The sequence below is a fragment of the Heptranchias perlo genome, chromosome 2 (genome assembly GCF_035084215.1).
Source record: "Heptranchias perlo isolate sHepPer1 chromosome 2, sHepPer1.hap1, whole genome shotgun sequence".
NCBI lineage: Eukaryota > Metazoa > Chordata > Chondrichthyes > Hexanchiformes > Hexanchidae > Heptranchias > Heptranchias perlo.
Genome location: NC_090326.1, coordinates 45,779,990 through 45,802,126, shown reverse-complemented (window position 1 = coordinate 45,802,126; position 22,137 = coordinate 45,779,990). Strand labels below are relative to the sequence as shown.

General features: G+C 43.8%; 1 protein-coding gene across 1 annotated transcript in view; it reads right to left on the bottom strand.

Moving 5' to 3' along the window:
- The window catches only part of lars2 (leucyl-tRNA synthetase 2, mitochondrial), a 100,862-nt gene extending 80,695 nt beyond the window's left edge, over positions 1-20,167 (bottom strand). Inside the window, exons 1-4 of the mRNA XM_068001831.1 lie at positions 20,080-20,167; positions 18,267-18,519; positions 14,691-14,819; positions 2,617-2,708 (exon numbers count right to left, since the gene is read on the bottom strand). Coding sequence (XP_067857932.1) covers positions 2,617-2,708; positions 14,691-14,819; positions 18,267-18,515 — 470 coding nt within the window. The 5' untranslated portion in view covers positions 18,516-18,519; positions 20,080-20,167. The remainder of the gene's footprint in view (positions 1-2,616; positions 2,709-14,690; positions 14,820-18,266; positions 18,520-20,079) is intronic.
- Positions 20,168-22,137: the final 1,970 nt, after the last annotated feature.

Here is a 22,137-nt window from a genome sequence, read left to right as displayed (position 1 = left end):
TACCACTTCCTTAATAATGGATTCCAGCATTTTCCCGACGACTGATGTCAGGCTAACTGGCCTGTAGTTCCCTGTTTTCTCTCTCCCTCCTTTCTTGAATATCGGTGTCACATTTGCTACCTTCCAATCTGCTGGGACTGTTCTGGAATCTAGAGAATTTTGGAAGATTATAACCAAAGGATCCACCATCTCCGCAGCCAACTCTTTTAGAATCCTCGGATGTAGGCCATCAGGTCTAGGGGATTTATCAGCTTTTAGTCCCATTAGTTTCTCAAGTACTTTTTCCTCTATTGATATTAATTCCCTAAACTTCTCGCTCTCATCAGATGTTGAATTACGATGCAGGTGATGGAATATTTAAAGTAGTCCTCCCTCTCTTTTTATTCATTTCTATCTTTTCTAACCTTACTAAAATTCTTGTTTATCATTACTTTTCAGTTCTGTTGAAGGGAAACCACAATATGAACGTGTCTTTTCTCATCACAGATGCTGACAGACCTGCTGTGTACTTCCAGCATTTGTAGTCTTTTTATTTAGGTTGGGTGGTGTGGTGTGCAACACTGACCTTCCACCTCTAGGACCTGGGTTCAAAGCCAGCACAGACTCATGGAGATAAAAGTCTCTTCTGGCTGCAAGGATCCGATGTGAAATGAGTTTGGACATCAGCATAAACCGTCCACTATTTAAACTGAATTGACAATTTCTTTCAGAGAAATAAAAAGGACGACACACTACTGCAGTAAAAGGTACTTATCAAAGACAAAAGTTGGGCAGAAGCAACATTGTTGTTAGGAGAGTAGTAAGCTTTTACATCTAATTGCGCTATACCTGGCCTGGGTGCTCTCTGTACTGCAACTGTGTGCCAGAACATAAAATGCTCCACATTTTACTTTTACTATTAAGAATGTAAAAAAAGTACTCAAAAGTATCATCTGCTCAATCAGCCCACACAGCAGCCTGGAGTTTCTGCTGGAGGCACGATCGGTAAAATGCGCCCAGAGTGCGGTGGAAACTGCGGCGGTTTTGCAGAGGTGAAGTTACACTCAAACTCATTAGCATACGCCCAAACATAAAGTATCCCATGAATCAATGTAATCGATTATTGACTGGAACAGTACCAAGGGGTCTCAAGGTGACTGAATTAAACTAATTTAAACTGAAAATTGGTTCAAGTAATTGCTGCAGCTGAAGAAACGAGCCAGTGGTTTCAAATGACTGAATTTAAACTGAATTTAAAGTAATTGTAGCATCAGTATGAGAAACAGACTGAGGCTTCAATTGACTGGTCACTGCAGCTCATTAATGATGGATCAAAGTGGCCACTCGATGCCTGGTCACCCAAAATTCTGGGCGCAATGTGATGAATATCCCCAAACGGGCGCAATCGACGGAAGCTTGCCTTGCCGGCCTGGGGTCGTGGTCAATTCTATGGGCGGGGATTGCTTCGGGTGAATCGACTTACAAACCAGTGAAAGAGACCACGGAAACTAGAACGTAAATATTTATGGGCGTAACTCACGTTTTAAATTCCGTGATCTTTTGTGCTATTTCAGTCGATTCCACCCAGATGACACTGATATCTGGGCGGAAACTCCAGGCCAGCATGTTCAACACATACTCCAATAGCTGGATCAGGTTGGTGAACTACCTGCTATTGTAGACGTCAACCCCAATTTTCCCTTTAATTAAGAACAAACAAAAATTGTTGTAGCTGTGCAAGTCAGGCATTCCTCCTCCCGAGCACAGCTCATGATTGTTTCACTGGTCTAAGAATACAGCTCATAGCAGAATAAACAAAATGCGCTGCACTGAATGGCTCTTACTAATGTGCAATGTTAACTGGAGGGACCAGTCATGTGGGAACAAGAACCCATTTTATGTTTAAGTGTGAACTTTACTACTTTGGATTGCAATTATTTTTCTTTCCCATGCGAGATTATTAAGAATTTGCATCTGAACATTACTAAGCAACTCCATCGTTGACTCAAGGATGTATAATCTAGCAAAGATATTGAAGACAGACTAAAAGAAGCTGCTCTGAACAAAGCAGTGTGCTTCAGAGGGGTAGAAACAGGCCAAAAACTGCATTAATTTTTTGGTAAAAGTTGCTTTTAGTTGAACCAATCCCTTTTACTCTGTATGGATGTACAACTAAGCTGCCCACTCAGTCTGGTAAATTTTATGGATTCAAATCTGATTTGTGATTTAATATTAAATAGGCATCTACAATTTGTTAAATGAGCTATTTAGTCGTACATATCTGAAAAAAAAAGCATTGAGCAAATCCATAATACAGCATAGAAAAAAAAACCAGAATGGCCAGGCAAGCCAAATGGTGAGTGTGCTGAGTGGCATGCCCTTGTTAAATTGCTCTTTATAGACAGTACTCCCAGCTTATCACTATTTGACTCAACTGTACTTTTCGTGAATTGCCCAATAGTTTGTCCCACTAATTAAACCCCTTTATTTATACCATCACAGTCTGTTCTTCTGAGTCTCCCTTTCTTACTGACTGCTGGTAGCTGCTGCTATTACCAAAGATGGTAAAGCTGTGCCATATACATTTTCATGAAGACAGTATCCCTTCAATAATACAACTCCAACCTTTCGCTTTACCTTTTTGTCCACTCTTCTGGATCCAGGCCACGCTCAATTGCAGCATTTTCTGCTGGTAAGCCAAATGCATCCCATCCCATTGGATGCAAGACCTGCAATTTACAGAGAATGGTAGTTAGAACCCTCATTATTGGAACAAGTATTTTTATTTGCTTTTTCCTTTAACGTTATCCCGGTTTACTGGGAAGTACACAGCTATGGCCCAGTTACATTCATTGTAGGTTCTCATCAAGAAGATATAATTCACAATGAGTAATGTTATAAACCATATAAATCCAGTCACCTTTTCGACTATTTGAAAGTCAACCTGCTGCTGTCAGATTATCAAAGGAATTTTTAAAAATGAAATAAGAAAGGTAGCTCAAAAGGATTTATGGTCTTTACCTAAATCCTACTAATTTGTTACATGATATAAAATATTCAACGCATGAACGATAAAACAAATTTCAGGAACATTTGCCTGCTCAGATGTTTTTACGTGAGGTGTGCTATATAAATGCAAGTTGATGTGTGTTGGATAATCCTTATCCTTTTTAAGGAGAGATTTGAAAAGCTAGAGACAGTAATATGTGTAACAACTAACTTCATTTATTATTGTTTCAAAACATTCATCTTAAGGCTGCATACAAAGAGGCACACGCAGTCCTATGTCGAGAAACTTATGCGTAAAGAACTTCCTGGGAATTGTGAGCGATGCCTATCCAGGTCATTTATGGCAGCTCGCGTTGGAGCTATCTATATTCTTACATTGTGGCCCTGGGCTTCTATAAGAAAGTTAATCTGTTGCCATTTACTGAAGTGTCATTTGCTGGGCAGAAAAAGTCCAAAAAGGGCCGCAAGGAATAAGGAGAGGAAATCATTTTTTTGTAAAGTTTTTTTTCCCCTCCTCTTCAAGTCACCGTCTGCTGAACACCATGATCTGAAGTCCCCAGTACTGGAAAGAGAATCTGGTCTCTGGAGGTAAACATTGTTGGAGAGATTTCAAATATAGAAAAGGCAACTTCATAGGCAAGTTTAATAAGTTTGTTATGAATTACATGTGCTTTTATATGCTGGTTATATAACAAATGATGATTTTCGTACTACATCCTGAGATTACTGACAAAACAAAAGGGTGGCTGAAAGGATTTAAGAAGAAAAAAATTGGACTTGCATACAATATAAATACAGCTGAAACTACAGCTCAGTAATAAATATAATTATTAATATTGCTGTATGTTTGTATCAGTTAAAAACTGTGTATAGAACTCTTATTTGGGCAACAAACCCTACCCTGCCCTTTTGTCCTGATGCTGTTTTACTCACTTCTTAAACTTATTACACTTCCTGTTTTTCATTACTCCTGTTGTATTTTTCAGTGATTTTGTTATTACTTCCTATATTTTTTTCTGAAACAAGAGGTATTTATATTATCTTTAACATTATTTATGATCTGGACTTTGCTCTCATCCCTTTTTCTTATCTTTAAGCTATTTTCACTTTTATTATCATTTGGGTAGAGTCCCAAGATATGGCAGAGGTTTTAAATGGCTACTTTGCATTAAGCCTTCACGACTGAAGATGATGTTAGAGTACTAATAATACAACATAGGTTGATACCATCATTAAATAAATAAAGCCGATATAGTCCTGGCTAGAATTAGTGATCTCAGAAGAGGTTAGGCTGCTGGCCCTTTCAGCATATGCCCCAAGGTGCTCAAAGAAATTGGGGCTGTGCTCAGCAAGTCACTTGCTCATTTATTTAATAGCTCGCTGGGGTCTGGGGCTGTTTCCGTGGACTGGAGAAAGGCCCATGTCATATCAGTATTTTAAAAAAAGGGCAATGTCAGAACCAGGAAAGTACAGGCCCATTATTTTGACTTCAGTTGCTGGACGAGATCATTAGAGATGCACTGTACAAGAGAAGGGGTATTAAGGAATCTCAGCATGACTTTTGGAAACAATGGTCCAGTTTCACCAACCTGGTTCAGTTTCACCATCCTGGTTGAATTATATGAGGAAATTACCTACTTGGTGGATGTTGGGAGCCCAGTCAACATTGTGTATCTTGACTTTCAAAAAGCCTTCATCAAGGTGCCACACAAAAGGCTACCAAGAAAGGACAAGTCTTGTGGGGTTGGCAGGCAGATTTTGGACTGGACAAAGAAATGGTTGCATTCTTGTGGACAGAAAGTAGTTATTAATGATAGTGATTCTGCATGAGGATTGGTCACTAGTGGAGCAGGAATCAGTATTGGGGGGTGTTGCCCTTCACCAAATTTATCAATAATTTGGTTAGTAGCACCTGGGGAACTATCTGCAAGTTTGAGAATGACACAAAGACATGTGCAGGTGTTAGGACCTTTGATGATAAAAATAGATTACAGGCAGATCTGGATACGAAGGGGAAAATGGGCCTGTATGTGGCAGATGTCTTTTAGCATAGATAAGTATAACATAAAGCCAATTCTAAGCCAATATATAGCAAAAAACAGTTATGTGATTAAAGCTGCTTTGGTGGTGGGGGGAGGGCGGAGAGAAAGAGAAAGACCTGGGGGTTATAGTGCATGGGTCATTAAAAAGGTCCATGACCAATGCCGCAAGGGTATTGCAAAAGCAAATAAGGTGTTAGGTGCTGGGACAAGATTAAACTAGAAACATCTTTTCTCTGTACAGATCTTGGTCAGGCCACATCTAAAATACCATGTCCAGTTTTGGTCCCCTCACATGGTGGGAGATACAAGATTCTGAGAAGGACCACTAGATCGATACCCAGTTTAAGAATCCTCAGCTATTAGGATAGGATGAGAGCGCTGAGGCTTTTTACTTTATAAAAGCATAGACTTCAAGGAAATGTAATTGAAGCCTTTAAAATAATTAAAAGGATTATACTCCGCCCATAGATAGACAATACAAACTGGATAAGTTGAAGGGGGCAGGGGAGAGGAGGCAACCAAAGGACACATGTACAAGTGGGAGGGGAGGGGGGGGGGGGGGGGGGGGGGGAAGAAAAGAATAGGTGATGGTGTGCAGAAGTCTTGTCAGCATGGGACGGGTTCAATGGACCAGCTGGTTTTTACCCCTCCTATGTATCTTTTGTCCCCGCTCGCTACTTGTTTATTAATAAATTTCCTACCTGTTTACTTGTGATTTGTTGCTTTGTGAATAGGACATTTGGGTGAATTGCATATAATTGTGATACAAACTTCACATATGTGCAGGCTAGAAATAAGATCTTTGGAAATGTAGATGTATAATACATACAAGTCTGGTGAACACTAAGTACGGAGGAGGAGGCTCTGCAAACATCCCCATTCTCAATGATGGCGGAGTCCAGCACGTGAGTGCAAAAGACAAGGCTGAAGCGTTTGCAACCATCTTCAGCCAGAAGTGCCGAGTGGATAATCCATCTCAGCCTCCTCCCGATATCCCCACCATCACGGAAGCCAGTCTTCGGCCAATTCGATTCACTCCACGTGATATCAAGAAACGGCTGAGTGCACTGGATACAGCAAAGGCTATGGGCCCCGACAACATCCCAGCTGTAGTGCTGAAGACTTGTGCTCCAGAACTAGCTGCGCCTCCAGCCAAGCTGTTCCAGTACAGCTACAACACTGGCATCCACCCGACAATGTGGAAAATTGCCCAGGTATGTCCTGTCCACAAAAAGCAGGACAAATCCAATCCGGCCAATTACCGCCCCATCAGTCTACTCTCAATCATCAGCAAAGTGATGGAAGGTGTCGTCGACAGTGCTATCAAGCAGCACTTACTCACCAATAACCTGCTCACCGATGCTCAGTTTGGGTTCCGCCAGGACCACTCGGCTCCAGACCTCATTACAGCCTTGGTCCAAACATGGACAAAAGAGCTGAATTCCAGAGGTGAGGTGAGAGTGACTGCCCTTGACATCAAGGCAGCATTTGACCGAGTGTGGCGCCAAGGAGCCCTAGTAAAATTGAAGTCAATGGGAATCAGGGGGAAAACTCTCCAGTGGCTGGAGTCATACCTAGCACAAAGGAAGATGGTAGTGGTTGTTGGAGGCCAAGCATCTCAGCCCCAGGGCATTGCTGCAGGAGTTCCTCAGGGCAGTGTTCGAGGCCCAACCATCTTCAGCTGCTTCATCAATGACCTTCCCTCCATCACAAGGTCAGAAATGGGGATGTTCGCTGATGACTGCACAGTGTTCAGTTCCATTCGCAACCCCTCAGATAATGAAGCAGTCCGAGCCCGCATGCAGCAAGAACTGGACAACATCCAGGTTTGGGCTGATAAGTGGCAAGTAACATTCGTGCCAGATAAGTGCCAGGCAATGACCATCTCCAACAAGAGAGAGTCTAACCACCTCCCCTTGACATTCAACGGCATTACCATCGCCGAATCCCCCACCATCAACATCCTGGGGGTCACCATTGACCAGAAACTTAACTGGACCAGCCATATAAATACTGTGGCTATGAGAGCAGGTCAGAGGCTGGGTATTCTGCGGCGAGTGACTCATCTCCTGACTCCCCAAAGCCTTTCCACCATCTACAAGGCACAAGTCAGGAGTGTGATGGAATACTCTCCACTTGCCTGGATGAGTGCAGCTCCAACAACACTCAAGAAGCTCGACACCATCCAAGATAAAGCAGCCCGCTTGATTGGCACCCCATCCACCACCCTAAACATTCACTCCCTTCACCACCGGCGCACTGTGGCTGCAGTGTGCACCATCCACAGGATGCACTGCAGCAACTCGCCAAGGCTTCTTCGACAGCACCTCCCAAACCCGCGACCTCTACCACCTAGAAGGACAAGGGCAGCAGGCGCATGGGAACAACACCACCTGCACGTTCCCCTCCAAGTCACACACCATCCCGACTTGGAAATATATCGCCGTTCCTTCATTGTCGCTGGGTCAAAATCCTGGAACTCCCTTCCTAACAGCACTGTGGGAGAACCGTCACCACACGGACTGCAGCGGTTCAAGAAGGCGGCTCACCACCACCTTCTCAAGGGCAATTAGGGATGGGCAATAAATGCTGGCCTTGCCAGCGACGCCCACATCCCGTGAACGAATAAAAAAAAAAGTTCTATTTATTTCTAAAACATAATCTTTAGGTAAGCTGATGCTATTTTAACACTAGTATGCACAATATAAAAGTGTAATAGCCTTCACTATGGTGAAAAAATTTCTTCTCAGCTCCCCTCTAATCCTTCTACCAATTACTTTACATCTATGCCCCCTGGTCACTGACCCCCCCCCCCCCGCTAAAGGAAATAGGTCCTCCCTATCCACTCTATCGAGGCCCCTCATAATTTTATATACCTCAATTAAATCTCCCCTCAGCCTCCTTTGTTCCAAAGAAAACAACCGCAGCCTATCCAATCTTTTCTCATAACAAATTCTCCAGCCCTGGCAACATACTCTTAAATCTCCTCTGTGGCCTCTCTAGTGCAATCACACCTTTCCTGTAATGTGGTGAGCAGAACTGTACGCAGTACTCAAGTTGTGGCCTAACTAGTGTTTTAAACAGTTCTAGCATAACCTCCCTACTCTTATATTCTATGCCTCGGCTAATAAAGGAAAACATCCCGGATGCCTTTTTAACCATCTTATTTACTTGTCCTTTTACCTTCAGGGATTTGTGGACATGCACTCCAAGGTCCTTCTGTTCCTCTACACCTCTCAATTCCTCCCATTCATTGTTTACTCCCTTGCCTTGTTTGCCCTCCCCAAATGCATTACCTCACACTTCTCTGGATTGAATTCCATTTGCCACTTTTCTGCCCACTTGACCAATCCATTGATATTTTCCTGCAGTCTACAGCTTTCCTCCTCACTATCAACCACATGGCCAATTTTTGTACCATCTGCAAACTTCTTGATCAAGCCCCCTACATTTCAAGTCTAAATCATTAATATAGACCACAAAAAGCAAGGGAACTAGTACTGAGGTTTGCGGGACTCCACTGGAAACAGCTTTCCAATCGCAAAAACACACGTCGACCATTACCTTTTGCTTCCTGCCACTGAGCCAATTTTGGATCCAACTAGCCACTTTCCCTTGGATCCCATGGACATTTACTTTTTTGACCAGTCTGCCATGAGGGACCATCAAAAGCCTTGCTAAAATCCATGTAGACTACATCAAATGCATTACCCTCATCTACACTCCTTGTTACCTCCTCAAAAAATTCAATCAAGTTAGTCAGACACGACCTTCCCTTAACAAATCCATGTGGACTGTCCTTGATTAACCCGTGCCTTTCTAAATAACAATTTATGCTGTCCCTCAGAATGGATTCCAATAATTTGCCCACCACTGAGGTTAGACTGACTGGCCTATAATTACTCGGTCTATCCTTTCCTCCCTTTTTAAACAATGGTACAACGTTAGCAGTCCTCCAATCCTCTGGCATCACACCTATAGCCAGGGAGGATTGGAAAATGATGGTCAGAACCTCTGCTATTTCCTCCGTTGCTTCTGAACGCACGTAGCATTCGTAATAAAATGGACGAGTTAACGGCACAAATAACTACGTATGGGTATGATCTTGTGGCCATTACAGAAACATGGCTGCAGGGTGACAACGACTGGGAATTAAATATGCCAGGGTATTTAACAATCAGGAAGGACAGGCAGGAAGGAAGGGGAGGTGGGGTGGCTATGTTAATAAAGGAAGGAATCACTGTAATACAGAGAAATGATATTGGGACAAAGCATCAAGATAATGAAACAGTTTGGGTGGAGATAAGGAATAATAAGGGAAAAAAAACATTAGTGGGCGTAGTATATAGGCCTCCTAATAGTTGCAACTCTGCTGGAAGAAGTATTAATCAGGAGATAGTCGGGGCATGTAATAAGGGAACAGCCATAATTATGGGGGATTTTAATTATCATATTAACTGGACAAATCAAATTTGGCAGAGCAGCCTTGAGGACGAGTTCATTGAGTGCATCAGGGATGGATTTCTTGAGCAGTATGTAACTGATCCTACAAGGGGGCAGGCAACCTTGGACCTGGTCCTGTGTAATGAGTCAGGATTAATTAATAATGTCCTAGTTAAGGATCCCCTTGGAACGAGCGACCACAACATGGTTGAATTCCATATCCAATTAGAGGGTGAGAAGGTTGATTCTCAAACAAGCGTACTGAGCTTGAATAAAGGAGACTATGATGGTATGAGAGCGGAATTGATTAAAGTGGACTGGGAAAATAGATTCAAGGGTAAGACGGTACATGAGCAGTGGTGTTCATTTAGGGAGTTATTTTACAACTTTCAAAATAAATATATTCCACTGAGGAAAAAAGGGTGTAAAAGAAATGACAGCCATCCGTGGCTAAGTAAAGAAATCAAGGATAGTATCCGACTAAAAACAAGGACATATAAGGTAGCCAAACTTAGTGGGAGGATAGAAGATTGGGAATTCTTCAAAAGACAGCAAAAAGTAACTAAAGGATTGATTAAGAAAGGGAAGTTAGATTATGAAAAGAAATTAGCAAAAAATATAAAAACAGATAGCAAGAGTTTCTATAGTTATATAAAAAGAAAAAGGGTGGCTAAGGCAAACATAGGTCCCTTAGAGGATGAGACCGGGAAATTAATGGTGGGAAACATGGAGATGGCAAAAATGCTGAACAAATATTTTGTTTCAGTCTTTACAGTAGAGGACACTAAGAATATCCCAACACTGGACAAACAGGGGACTCTCGGGGGGGAGGAGCTAAATACGATTAAAATCACTCAAGAGATGGTACTCAGTAAAATAATGGGACTCAAGGCGGATAAATCCCCTGGACCTGATGGCTTCCATCCTAGGGTCTTGAGGGAAGTGGCAGTAGGGATTGTGGATGCTTTGGTGATAGTTTTCCAAAATTCCCTGGACTCAGGAGAGGTCCCGGCAGATTGGAAAACTGCTAATGTAACACCGTTATTTAAAAAGGGTAGTAGGCAGAAGGCTGGAAATTATAGGCCAGTTAGCTTAACATCTGTGGTGGGTAAAATTTTGGAGTCTATTATTAAGGAGACAGTAACGGAACATTTAGATAAGCATAATTTAATAGGACAAAGTCAGCATGGCTTTATGAAGGGGAAGTCATGTCTGACAAATTTGCTTGAGTTCTTCGAGGATATAACGTATAGGGTGGATAAAGGGGAACCAGTGGACGTAGTGTATTTAGACTTCCAGAAGGCATTCGACAAGGTGCCACATAAAAGATTATTACTTAAGATAAAAAATCACGGGATTGGGGGTAATATTCTGGCATGGGTGGAGGATTGGTTATCGAACAGGAAGCAGAGAGTTGGGATAAATGGTTCATTTTCGGACTGGCAACCAGTAACCAGTGGTGTTCCACAGGGGTCGGTGCTGGGTCCCCAACTCTTTACAATCTATATTAACGATTTGGAGGAGGGGACCGAGTGCAACATATCAAAATTTGCAGATGATACAAAGATGGGAGGGAAAGTAGAGAGTGAGGAGGACATAAAAAACCTGCAAGGGGATATAGACAGGCTGGGTGAGTGGGTGGAGATTTGGCAGATGCAATATAATATTGGAAAATGTGAGGTTATGCACTTTGGCAGGAAAAATCAGAGAGCAAGTTATTTTCTTAATGGCGAGAGACTGGAAAGTACTGCAGTACAAAGGGATCTGGGGGTCCTAGTGCAAGAAAATCAAAAAGTTGGTATGCAGGTGCAGCAGGTGATCAAGAAAGCCAACGGAATGTTGGCTTTTATTGCTAGGGGGATAGAATATAAAAACAAGGAGGTATTGCTGCAGTTATATAAGGTATTGGTGAGACCGCACCTGGAATACTGCATACAGTTTTGGTCTCCATACTTAAGAAAAGACATACTTGCTCTCGAGGCAGTACAAAGAAGGTTCACTCGGTTAATCCCGGGGATGAGGGGGCGGACATATGAGGAGAGGTTGAGTAGATTGGGGCTCTACTCATTGGAGTTCAGAAGAATGAGAGGCGATCTTATTGAAACATATAAGATTGTGAAGGGTCTTGATCGGGTGGATGCGGTAAGGATGTTCCCAAAGATGGGTGAAACTAGAACTAGGGGGCATAATCTTAGAATAAGGGGCTGCTCTTTCAAAACTGAGATGAGGAGAAACTTCTTCACTCAGAGGGTGGTCGGTCTGTGGAATTTGCTGCCCCAGGAAGCTACATCATTAGATAAATTTAAAACAGAAATAGACAGTTTCCTAGAAGTAAAGGGAATTAGGGGTTATGGGGAGCGGGCAGGAAATTGGACATGAAGCTGAGTTCGGATCGGTCAATGCCCTGTGGGTGGCGGAGAGGGCCCAGGGGCTATGTGGCCGGGTCCTGCTCCGACTTCTTGTGTTCTTTAGATTGGTGGTTGGGATCAGATCAGCCATGATCTTATTGAATGGCGGAGCAGGCTCGAGGGGCCGATTGGCCTACTCCTGCTCCAATTTCTTATGTTCTTATGTTCTCTTAACAGCCTGGCATACATTTCATCTGGGCCTACCAATTTATCTACTTTCAAAGATGCTAAACCCCTTAATACTTCCTCTCAATATGTTTATCCCATCCAATATTTCACTCTCCTCCACCTTGTTAACTACAATCTCCGCATTGTCCCCCTCTTCTGTGAAGACAGGCGCAAAGTATTCATTAAGAATCATACCCACATCTTTCATCGCCACACGTAGGTTATCTTTTTGGTCTCTAATAGGCCCTACTCTTGCCTTAGTTATCCTCTTGCTCTTTATGTATTTATAAAACATTTTCCACAGTATCCTTTTACACTAATATCACAGTGTGATTTCAACTTATTACATTAATCACTAATTACGTTGGACATTGTCCCAGCATGTTACCTGGAGAAAGACTATTAAGAGCAGTTAAAAAAAAACTGATGCTAAACCAAATAAATCTATCAGGGTTAAGAAAAACAGCATTTGGGGAGGCGGAAGTACTTTACATGTGAAGCATTCCTCTAGTGTTTGTAATACTAAAAAGGTGTTTTAAAAAAACTCCTACCAGAGAGATATGTCTAATTATATCTGTGATTTTCAGCACTGTGGAGCGCCATGATTGCAGGTCTCACCTCACACTAGGGAGCTGCTCTGCTGACATCAATTACAGGAGTCAGGGGAATTGCTGTATAGGGAATACTGTTGATCAACATCTGGCACTTGCCTGGAATACCAATAGGGAAGCACCCTAAACAGAAATAAATATTCAGCCCTAACCAAGTGTTGCTTTGTGTATGGATTATTTATTTAGTGTACATTCTCATCTCAATAATACAATGTAAAGTAAAGGAGGGGTATCTGACAAAGTCTTTTATGCACAAGCACAACTTCCAATGAGATCCAACTTTTTCTGGGTCCCAAGAGCAGAGGTTGGAGGCAAGGAATATGTGTGCCTCCTTCTATTAGCTCTGTATTGGAGGAGCACTTAAAAAGCTGACAGCATTACTTGGAAGTCACTGGTCTTCACTTCAGCCCCAACAAGGTTAGGGTGGCTGGACAATGACCAGTTCAGTGATATAGCGCAACGAGGACCAGCAATTCCTGTCAAGACACAAAGATCATTGCTCAATTCTGAGATGCAAGCAAAGCCTACCCAGTTGAGGTTCTCTAACTTTGTGATCAGTGATTAAAAATGTAATTTAAGAAAATGACTGGCAGCCATCTGGTGCAGACACATGACACAAAATTAACAAATGATTTTTTGATTTTATACCATTCCAAGGTATTTTTATTGCCATCCATCAGAAAGCACATAACTGGACCAGAGTGATAATGTTTACAGGTTCTCTCGTCACCAAATTGTAGCTCACACCGATTCCTGTCCACTTCCAAGATCGATAAGAATTTTTTAAAAAATATGCCGGCACACTTATCTGCAGGTTTTCAATATCGAGGTCAGTGCCACATGGTCTTAAGACTGTACTTCAGGACAAAGAAAATGCAAAAACAACAAGTTTAAATAGGTATAAGGAGTTATTGAAATACTGGCTAATTTTAAAAATTTTCATTCTAATGTTCTAGCACATTAGGGATAAATTACTTAAATTAGATGTATATGCAACTGGTGAAAAAGAGAGGTTATTGGAATTATAAAAACATTAAAGTTAGCATAGGAGAGGCTTTACCAGTAAAAAAAAATAGTAGCTGAAAAGGGTTAAAATAGCAAGAAGGGAGGTGGCAGAAATCAATAAGAACAGTATTCATTGCCACCAGCTCCAGATAAGCAGGTAGATAAAAAGCTTGTAGGCAAATAAGACTGCAGGGAATCAATGCAGTAAGAATGGCAAACCTCAAGATCTTAGAGGTAAAGTGGGTGAACAAAAGGTGCAAAGAATTTCAATGATTTTTTTTTAAACACACAAAGCAGATAATTAGTGGGGCATTTATACTGCACAACTAACATCAATGCAAAGCTGTACTTATGTCACACTAACTCAAGATGAGTATAATACCGTAGCAAATTAGGGCAGATTCAGCATTTGTTTCACAAGATCACCTGGAGAAGTTGCTCTTACACTGCTTCGCCTCCTCATCAGCACAAGTCCAAAATCAACATTTGATTCTTCAAATGGTAAAAGGAGTTTGGCAAATGCTTGATTTTTTAAGGTCACCATAGAAAGAGCAAACTATTCCAGAATAATTAGCTCTTTTCTAAACAAAGAACTTCAGCTATTTTCTAACAAAAAAACTGCAACAGAGCTGGCACATGCATTTACATACACATACCTCTGCTTCCTCCATTAGAGTTGTGGCAAATGGGCAGTGTAACTCCATGCTGTCTGCTCATACCAGCACTGTTGGTACACTTGTTGCTGTATTAAATTTAATATAATCTATGTTGCATTTTGTTCTTTAAATTCTTGGGCAATGAAGAAAATCCAAATCTGCCCAACAAAAAAAGAACAAAATCTGAAAATGATCATTTTGCTTTTGTGCAATTTTAGGAATATAAAAACAAATATTCATGGTTGCATCATTTCTCTCCCTACAGGATCATACATGATAAATATCCTGGAGATACACTCAAAAACACTGATGCGAAATTCTGCTGACACATTTCAAATTCAGACAGAGTTTCCATTACAATTAAATTACCTGAAATCCACGCATTCTCTGGAAGTGGGCCATTGTGTCACTGATCGTGTACACTCGAACATGTCCCATGTGGAGTTTCCCAGAAGGGTACGGGAACATGGAAAGGACATAACACTTTGGCCTTGATTTCTGAGAGGAAAATAAAGATAATCTGTCAAAAAACATTGAACAATAGTATCTGAGACTTAAGTTTATGATGTTGTACACTTACCACCTCACTCACTAAACCACACATTATTTTTCTAGTATAAACTTGTAAGATACTTTTACATATAGAATGGGATGTAGATTAAAGAGTAACCAAAGATAGAGTGTAACATTAGGTAAGCGTATTATAGACTTATTTGACTTTGGGTCCCTCACCACATAGCATATAAGCAACTGAGTCATAAGTGTCTTCAATCAGGCCTGAAAGTCATAGAAATGTATCAAATGTGAACAAACGTGATGTTCTATTTACATCATCATGGACAATCACTCACCTTTTAAAGTTTAAAATGAACTCTTGTCAAATGGGTCCTTCTCTTGTACTCTGTTCAGATCTCAGGGGGCAGGGGAGGGGAACACAAGAGATCACTAATAGCCAGTACACTGGTAAAACACTCGGCAACGGTGACAAATTTCATGATGTGAGCATCGCTGACAAGGCCACCGTTTATTGTCCATCCCTAATTGTCCGGTGGGACCTATTCTTCAATCACTGCAGTAGCAGTTTGATACGATTGAGTGGCTTGCTAGGCCACTTCAGGGGGCCGTTAATAGTCAATCACATTGGTGTGGGACTGGAGTCACACATAGGCCAGACCGGTAAGGACCAGTTGAGTTTTTATGATAATCCAACGTGGGCACTTTTTATTTATTTTTTTTCTAAAACTTAATTCAAAATTCTCAAACTGCTATGCTGGGATTTGAACTCACGTTCTCTGGATTACTAGTCTAATAACATAAGCACTTCGCTACTGTACCCTCTACTATTCACTTTAGTGATAAGCCTATCCAGTCAAGTTTGCAATTATCCAAATAGCAACAGAATTTCAGCCACTTTTAAATGGACCAATGAATGACTCATGTATCTAGATGTGTCGGTAACTCGTGACCAATTTCTCCCTCTGCTCTGTATTATACCTCATTCAAAATGAGGTAGTCAGATGGGATGGTTTACCACTGTTGGTGGTGGGTAGAGTAGGTGTCCTGAAGATGGAGGTTGAGTTCAAGTCAGTCCCTGATTTGAGCCATGTTGAGCCGAGACTGCGGTATCTCTGAGTGGGGAGATTGGCAGTGAATGGGAGTCGGTCACGCACCTCGTCGCCTAGGTGTCAGGCCAGGCAAACAAAGAAAGGAAACAGAAGTATAGAAAAAGGGAAAATACACCCTTTCATGAATAAAGTTAGTTAAAAACACTTCATTACTTTAAACCTGGGCTTCACATGTTCCGTTCTTCTTATCAGGCAATGAACTAGCGCTCAACATTGAGAATATCACAGGATCACAGAAAGGTTACAACACGGAAGGAGGCCATTCGACCCTTCGAGTCCATTCTGGCTCTATGCAAGAGCAATCCAGCTAGTTCCACTCCGCCGCCCTATCCCCATATCCCTGCAAATTTTTCCTTTCAAGTATTTATCCAGTCTCCTTTTGAAGGTCATGATTGAATCTGCCTCCACCACCCCCTCGGGCAGTGCATTCCACATTCTATCCACTTGCTGTGTAAAAAAGTTTTCCTTCATGTCATCTTTGGTTCTTTGTCCTTAAATCTATGTCCTCTGGTTCGTGACCCTTCCACCAATGGGAACAGTTTCTCTCTATCTACTCTGTCTAGACCCTTCATGATTCTCCTCTCAACTTTCTCTGTTCCGGGGAGAACCACCCCAGCTTCTCCAGTCTATCCACGTAACTGAGGTCCCTCAGCCCTGGAATCATTCTAGTAAATCTCTTCTGCACCCTTTCTAAGGCCTTCACATCCTTCCTGAAGTGCGGTGCCCAGAACTGGACACAATACTCCAGTTGTGGTTGAATCAGTGTTTTATAAAAAGTTCATCATTACTTCCTTGCTTTTGTACTCTATGCCTCTATTTATAAAGTCCAGGATCCCATATACTTTTTTTTTAAAATTGCTTTCTCAAACTGCCCTGCCACCTTCAATGATTTGTGTACATTTACCCCTGGAACTCTGTTCCTGTACCCCTTTCAGAATTGTGCCCATTAGTTTATATTGCCTCTCCTCATTCTTCCTACCAAAATGTATCACTTCACATTCTTCTGCGTTAAATTTCATCTGCCACGTATCCGCCCAGTCCACCAGCCTGACTTCATCCTCTTGAAGTCTATCACTATCCTCCTCACCGTTCACTATCCTTCCAAGTTTTGTGTCATCTGCAAATTTGGAAATTGTGCCCTGTACACCCAAGTTCAAGTCATTAATATATATCAAGAAAAACTGTGGTCCTAGTACCGACCCCTGGGAACATCACTATACACCTCCCTACAGTCCGAAAAACAACTGTTCACCACTACGCTCTGTTTCCTGTCACTTAGCCAATTTTGTATCCATGCTGCTACTGCCCTTTTATTCTATGGACTTCAATCTTGCTGACAAGCCTATTATGCGGCACTTTATCAAACGCCTTTTGAAAGTCCATATACACCACATCAACGACATTGCCCTCATCTACCCTCTTTGTTACCGCATCAAAAAACTCTTATCAAGTTGGTTAAACATGATTTGCCTTTAACAAATCCGTGCTGGCTTTTCCTAATCAATCCACACTGGTCCAAGTGACTGCTAATTCTGTCATGGATTATAGTTTCTAAAAGTTTCCCCACCACCGAGGTTAAACTGACTGTCCTATAGTTTCTGGGTTTATCCTTGCACCCTTTTTTTGAAAAAGGGAACAATTACTCATAATATTTCAACTAGAACACAGATTGCAATAAAAGAGCATATTTAGAGTACTACATTCAGTCTGGGCACCATACTTCAGGAAGGATATATTGGCCTTGGAGGGGGTGCAGCACAGATTCATCAGAATGATACCAGGGCTAAAATAGTTAAATTAGGACAGGTTGCACAGACTAGGCCTGTATTCCCTTGAATATAGATTATGGGGTGATGTAATTGAGGTGTTTATGATGATTAAAGGAGTCGATAGGGTAGATAGAGAGAAACTATTTCCTTTGGTGGGCAGTGTCCAGAACAGGGGGGAGTAACCTTAAAGTTAGAGCTAGGCCATTCAAGAGTGATGTCAAAAAGCAATTCTTCAAAGGGTAGTGGAAATTTGGAACTGTCTCCCCTAAAAAGCTGTTGAGGCTAGGTGAATTGAAAATGTCAAAACTGAGATTGATAGATTTTGGTTAGGCAAGGGTGTTAAGGGATATGGAAACTAGGCAGGTAGACATAGTTGAGATACAATCTGCCATGATCTAATTGAATGGCACAACAGGCTCAAGGGGCTGAATGGCCTACTCCTGTTCCTGTGTTCTTTCTATCCTTCCTAAATTCCAGTTTTACATGTGGTTGTGCTTCTAGCCTGTGAACATTCTGCATGTTGATTGTGAAATTTTTTTAAAAATACTTACATCCGTTTCAGAAATAATTTGGAACTGTTCCTTTATTCGAGAATGCCAGTGTCCTTCTACGCTTTTCCTTGTCGTAGTTCTATAGTCTCTTTCCCACTTTCCTGTCTCACTGTAAATGTTTCTGCTGTAGCCCAGCGCCTGCCTCCCATCTTGCTTGAGTAAACTGGTCCAGCCACAAAAACGTTTTTTCAAGCAAGAGGAGCAACACCCCAAGTTCCACAAGGCAGTCTTCATCTTTTGTACAATCATGCGCCTTTAAAAAAAATCATAATGGGGAAAACACAAACATTCAGTTATTTGGGGTGAGTAATGGGATCTCACACATACACACACAATTAAAGCTTTAAAATTTGGTTCAATGTCTCCTAATTAGAAATGTCAGCCCATTAGTACTGGTTGGCAAAAATGTATATATTACACACAGCACAATGAGCCATTTTGTGCAGATTATCTTCATGCAAGCAAAACTTTGAAATGTTTTTTTTAAAAATACTATAACAGAAATACATTGGTATCTCTCACTTTGATGGCTTTAGGGGTGATTCTTATCTCCTAGCAGGAAGCCAGCAGAAGTTGGACGGCAAAAGAGCAACAGTCGCCCAGAGAAGTCATCAGGGAGCCTTCCCAGTTTCGAGATTGCCCCTTGTTTGCACGGTTGAGGCGAGCTGCCAGCAATAAACACATTCCCCATTGGTAGGCTGCTGATTGGGAGGAGGGAAATTGGGAGCTGTTGCAGATACTTAAGACTTACAGCAGCCTAAAAGGGAGCTGCTTTTTTTGTGGCCAAATCAGGGAAGAAACCCTATGGAGCTGCAGGTAAACTTCAGCACTAAGAAAAGTTCCATTGGAGCCCCAAGGTTTTCAGATGCAACCATGAAGACGGATGAACAGCAGATACCACGCAAAATTGGTGAATTGGCATAGCGAGAAGTGGCAGAACACGTTAATGGCATCAGTATTTTCTCTAGGACCTGACTGTAGCGCCTAAAAGAAATTTAATGATCTCACCAAGAGTGTCAAGATAAGACTCCCCTTCACATCTCTAATACAACAACAACAACTTGCATTTATATAGTGCCTTAACATAGTAAAGCATCCCAAGGCACTTCATAGGAGCGTTAACAAACAAAATTTGACCCCAAGCCACGTAAGGAGATATTAGGAAAGGTAACCAAGAGCTTGGTCAAAGAGGTAGCTTTTAAGGAGCTTCTTAAAAAGGAGAGCTAGAGGGGTTTAAGGATGGAATTCCAGAGCTTAGAGGCTTGTCAGCTGAAGGCACGGCCGCCAACGGCAGAGCGATGAAAATCTGGCAAACAGGAGAGAGACAAGCCGCACAACAGGAGATCCTGCCACTCTGCACGCACTGACACCTATGAAAGAGGCGGCCATCGACATCATAGAAAACCACATAACGAACAGCATCAGAGATGGCGAGCCTGGAGACCCGACACATCAGGTGTGCTGAATGCAAAGGTCTTCTTTCATTTCCTTCTTGGTTCTGACCTCCCTTTTGTTGGTGTTTTAGGAATCCGCTTTGACAGGGGACGGGAGCGGAAAAATCGCCTGCACTCAACTCAACTCAACTCAACTCAAGGACGAGGTGCAGTGACAGAGGAAACAAATAAAAAGGAGAGAAGATTTGAAGGGAAAAAAAATAATAAACCAGCCCACTCCCATTTATTAGAAGCGACAGCCACTCCGAAAATAAACAGAGCCGCATACAACACGGCACGGGTTTACAATGTGCCTTGCTCTTGCTGCTCACACTGTCCCTCTCGATGACCGATCCTGGAGCCGGTGAACTCAAACTCACCTCACTCCCTGTGCGCCGCCATCTTACCCGCTCTCAACAACACTTTATTTAAATCGCATCGAGACACATTTTATTGACATCAAGCGCTTGCGGCAAATGTTTCCGCGCAGGCGCGTTGGCGGTGTGAGAATGTTGTTTAAATACAGACGTTCTGGAGCACAGAGACTCACCAACGTTTTTTTGTGTGATTTTTAGGCCCCCCCTTTTATAAGATGGTGGGGGGGGGGGGGGTGGGGGTGTAGGGTGTGCTTAAATACTAAAAAAAAACAAAAAGAACCAAAATCAAGTTTCAAATTAAAATGTCATTATCCTCGTTCAGGATGCACTCCAGCCCCTGCGGTGCCCACCGGTCGCGGAAAGCCTCAAGCGCACCGGCAGACTCCGCGTGCTCCATCTCCAGGGCCACCCGGGCGCGGAGCAACCCGCGAAAGAGAGGCAGACGGGCCGAGCGACCGCCCCCACGGACCGCGAGCAACCTGGACCTGTGGATGGCCACCTTGGACAGGCCCAGGAGCAGGCCCACGAGAACGTCCACCGACCTGCCCGCCCCCCCCCCACCCCCTCCTCACCGGGCGGCCAAAGATCAGGAGCGTGGGACTGAAATGCAGCCAGAACTTGAGGAGCAGCCCCTCCAAATAATGAAACGGGGGCTGCAGTCTCTCACACCCGGTGAACATGTGAAACACGGACTCCTCCAGGCCGCAGAAATTGCAAGCGGCCTGGGTGTCCGTGAAATGGCGTAAACGCCGATTGCACGCGACTGGTCCGTGCACCACTCTCCACCCCAAATCCCCGAAGTAACACGGGAGGACCCCTGAGTAGAGAGCCCTCCACTGGGGACCCCCGCCTCCGCCGGACGGCAGGATGGTACGCCAGGGCCTGTCCGGGCGAGAGACGAGAGCGAGGAAGTGGAGAGTGTGCAGGAGCAGCCCGTACAGGAAATCCCTCCGCGCGGAGTGAAACGGCACGGAGGGAATTTCCGAGAGACGGCTCAAGTTGTGAGGCGCAGCCCTCCGAGGGAGGTTTCGGGGTTTGGCGCCGAGGAGGAATTCCGTCCGAACGGGGGTCAGGTCTGACGGGATGGCTCCGCACGCTTGAGCCGCCTCCACACCTCGAGTGGAGTCAGGGCCGAGCGCCGATTTCAATGCCTGGATGGCGATGGCCGCGTCCCCGGCACGCCACGAGGACATCCGAGCGGCGAGCGCCCACGGCTCCAGCCAACCCGACCCTCCGCCATCCAGGACGTCCCTGACTCTGGTCACCCGACCGGCCACAGCCCTCCGCTCCGTCAGCCACGAGCGGCCGAAGCCGACATCGCGGAGGAACGGATTCCCGAGCAGCGGCTCCTGCAGGACGGCCGCTACCCCCGACGGGCGAGAGCTCCGGCTGGAGGCGACCATGGTCCAGACCCTGAGCAGATCCTGGTAAAAGACAGGCAGCTCCTGCAAAGACGTGCGGCCGCCCAGCAGCGAGACGAACAGGAGCTGCGTGTCGTAGTTCAGGCCGTGCAGCTGGCGGAAAAAATACGTTGCCAGCGCACGCCATCTAAGAGGACGCTCAACATACAGGTATCGCTGCAGTGTCTGAAGGCGGAAAGTTGCCACCTGGGTGCGGACGCACACCAGCCCCTGACCGCCCTCCCTAAACGGGAGACTCAGGACCGCGGCAGCGACCCAATGCATCCCTTTGGCCCAGAAGAAGTCGACGAACTTCTTCTGAATCTTGGCGACAAACTCAGGGGGAGGGGTCAAAGTGACCAACCGGTACCACAACATGGCGGCCACCAGCTGGTTTATGACCAGCACACGACCCCTGTAGGATAACACTCGGAGCAGTCCTGTCCAGCACGCCAGGCGAGCGGTGACTTTTGCCTCCAGCTCTACCCAGTTCGCCGGCCAGGCTTCCTCGGCAGGGCTAAGGTAGATTCCCAGATACCGGAGGTGCGTGGTACTCCAGGCGAAAGGCCTGAGCTCCTCCGGCAGGGAGTCCACCCGCCACTGACCCACCAGGAGACCGGAACATTTCTCCCAGTTGATCCTTGCGGAGGACGCAGCGGAG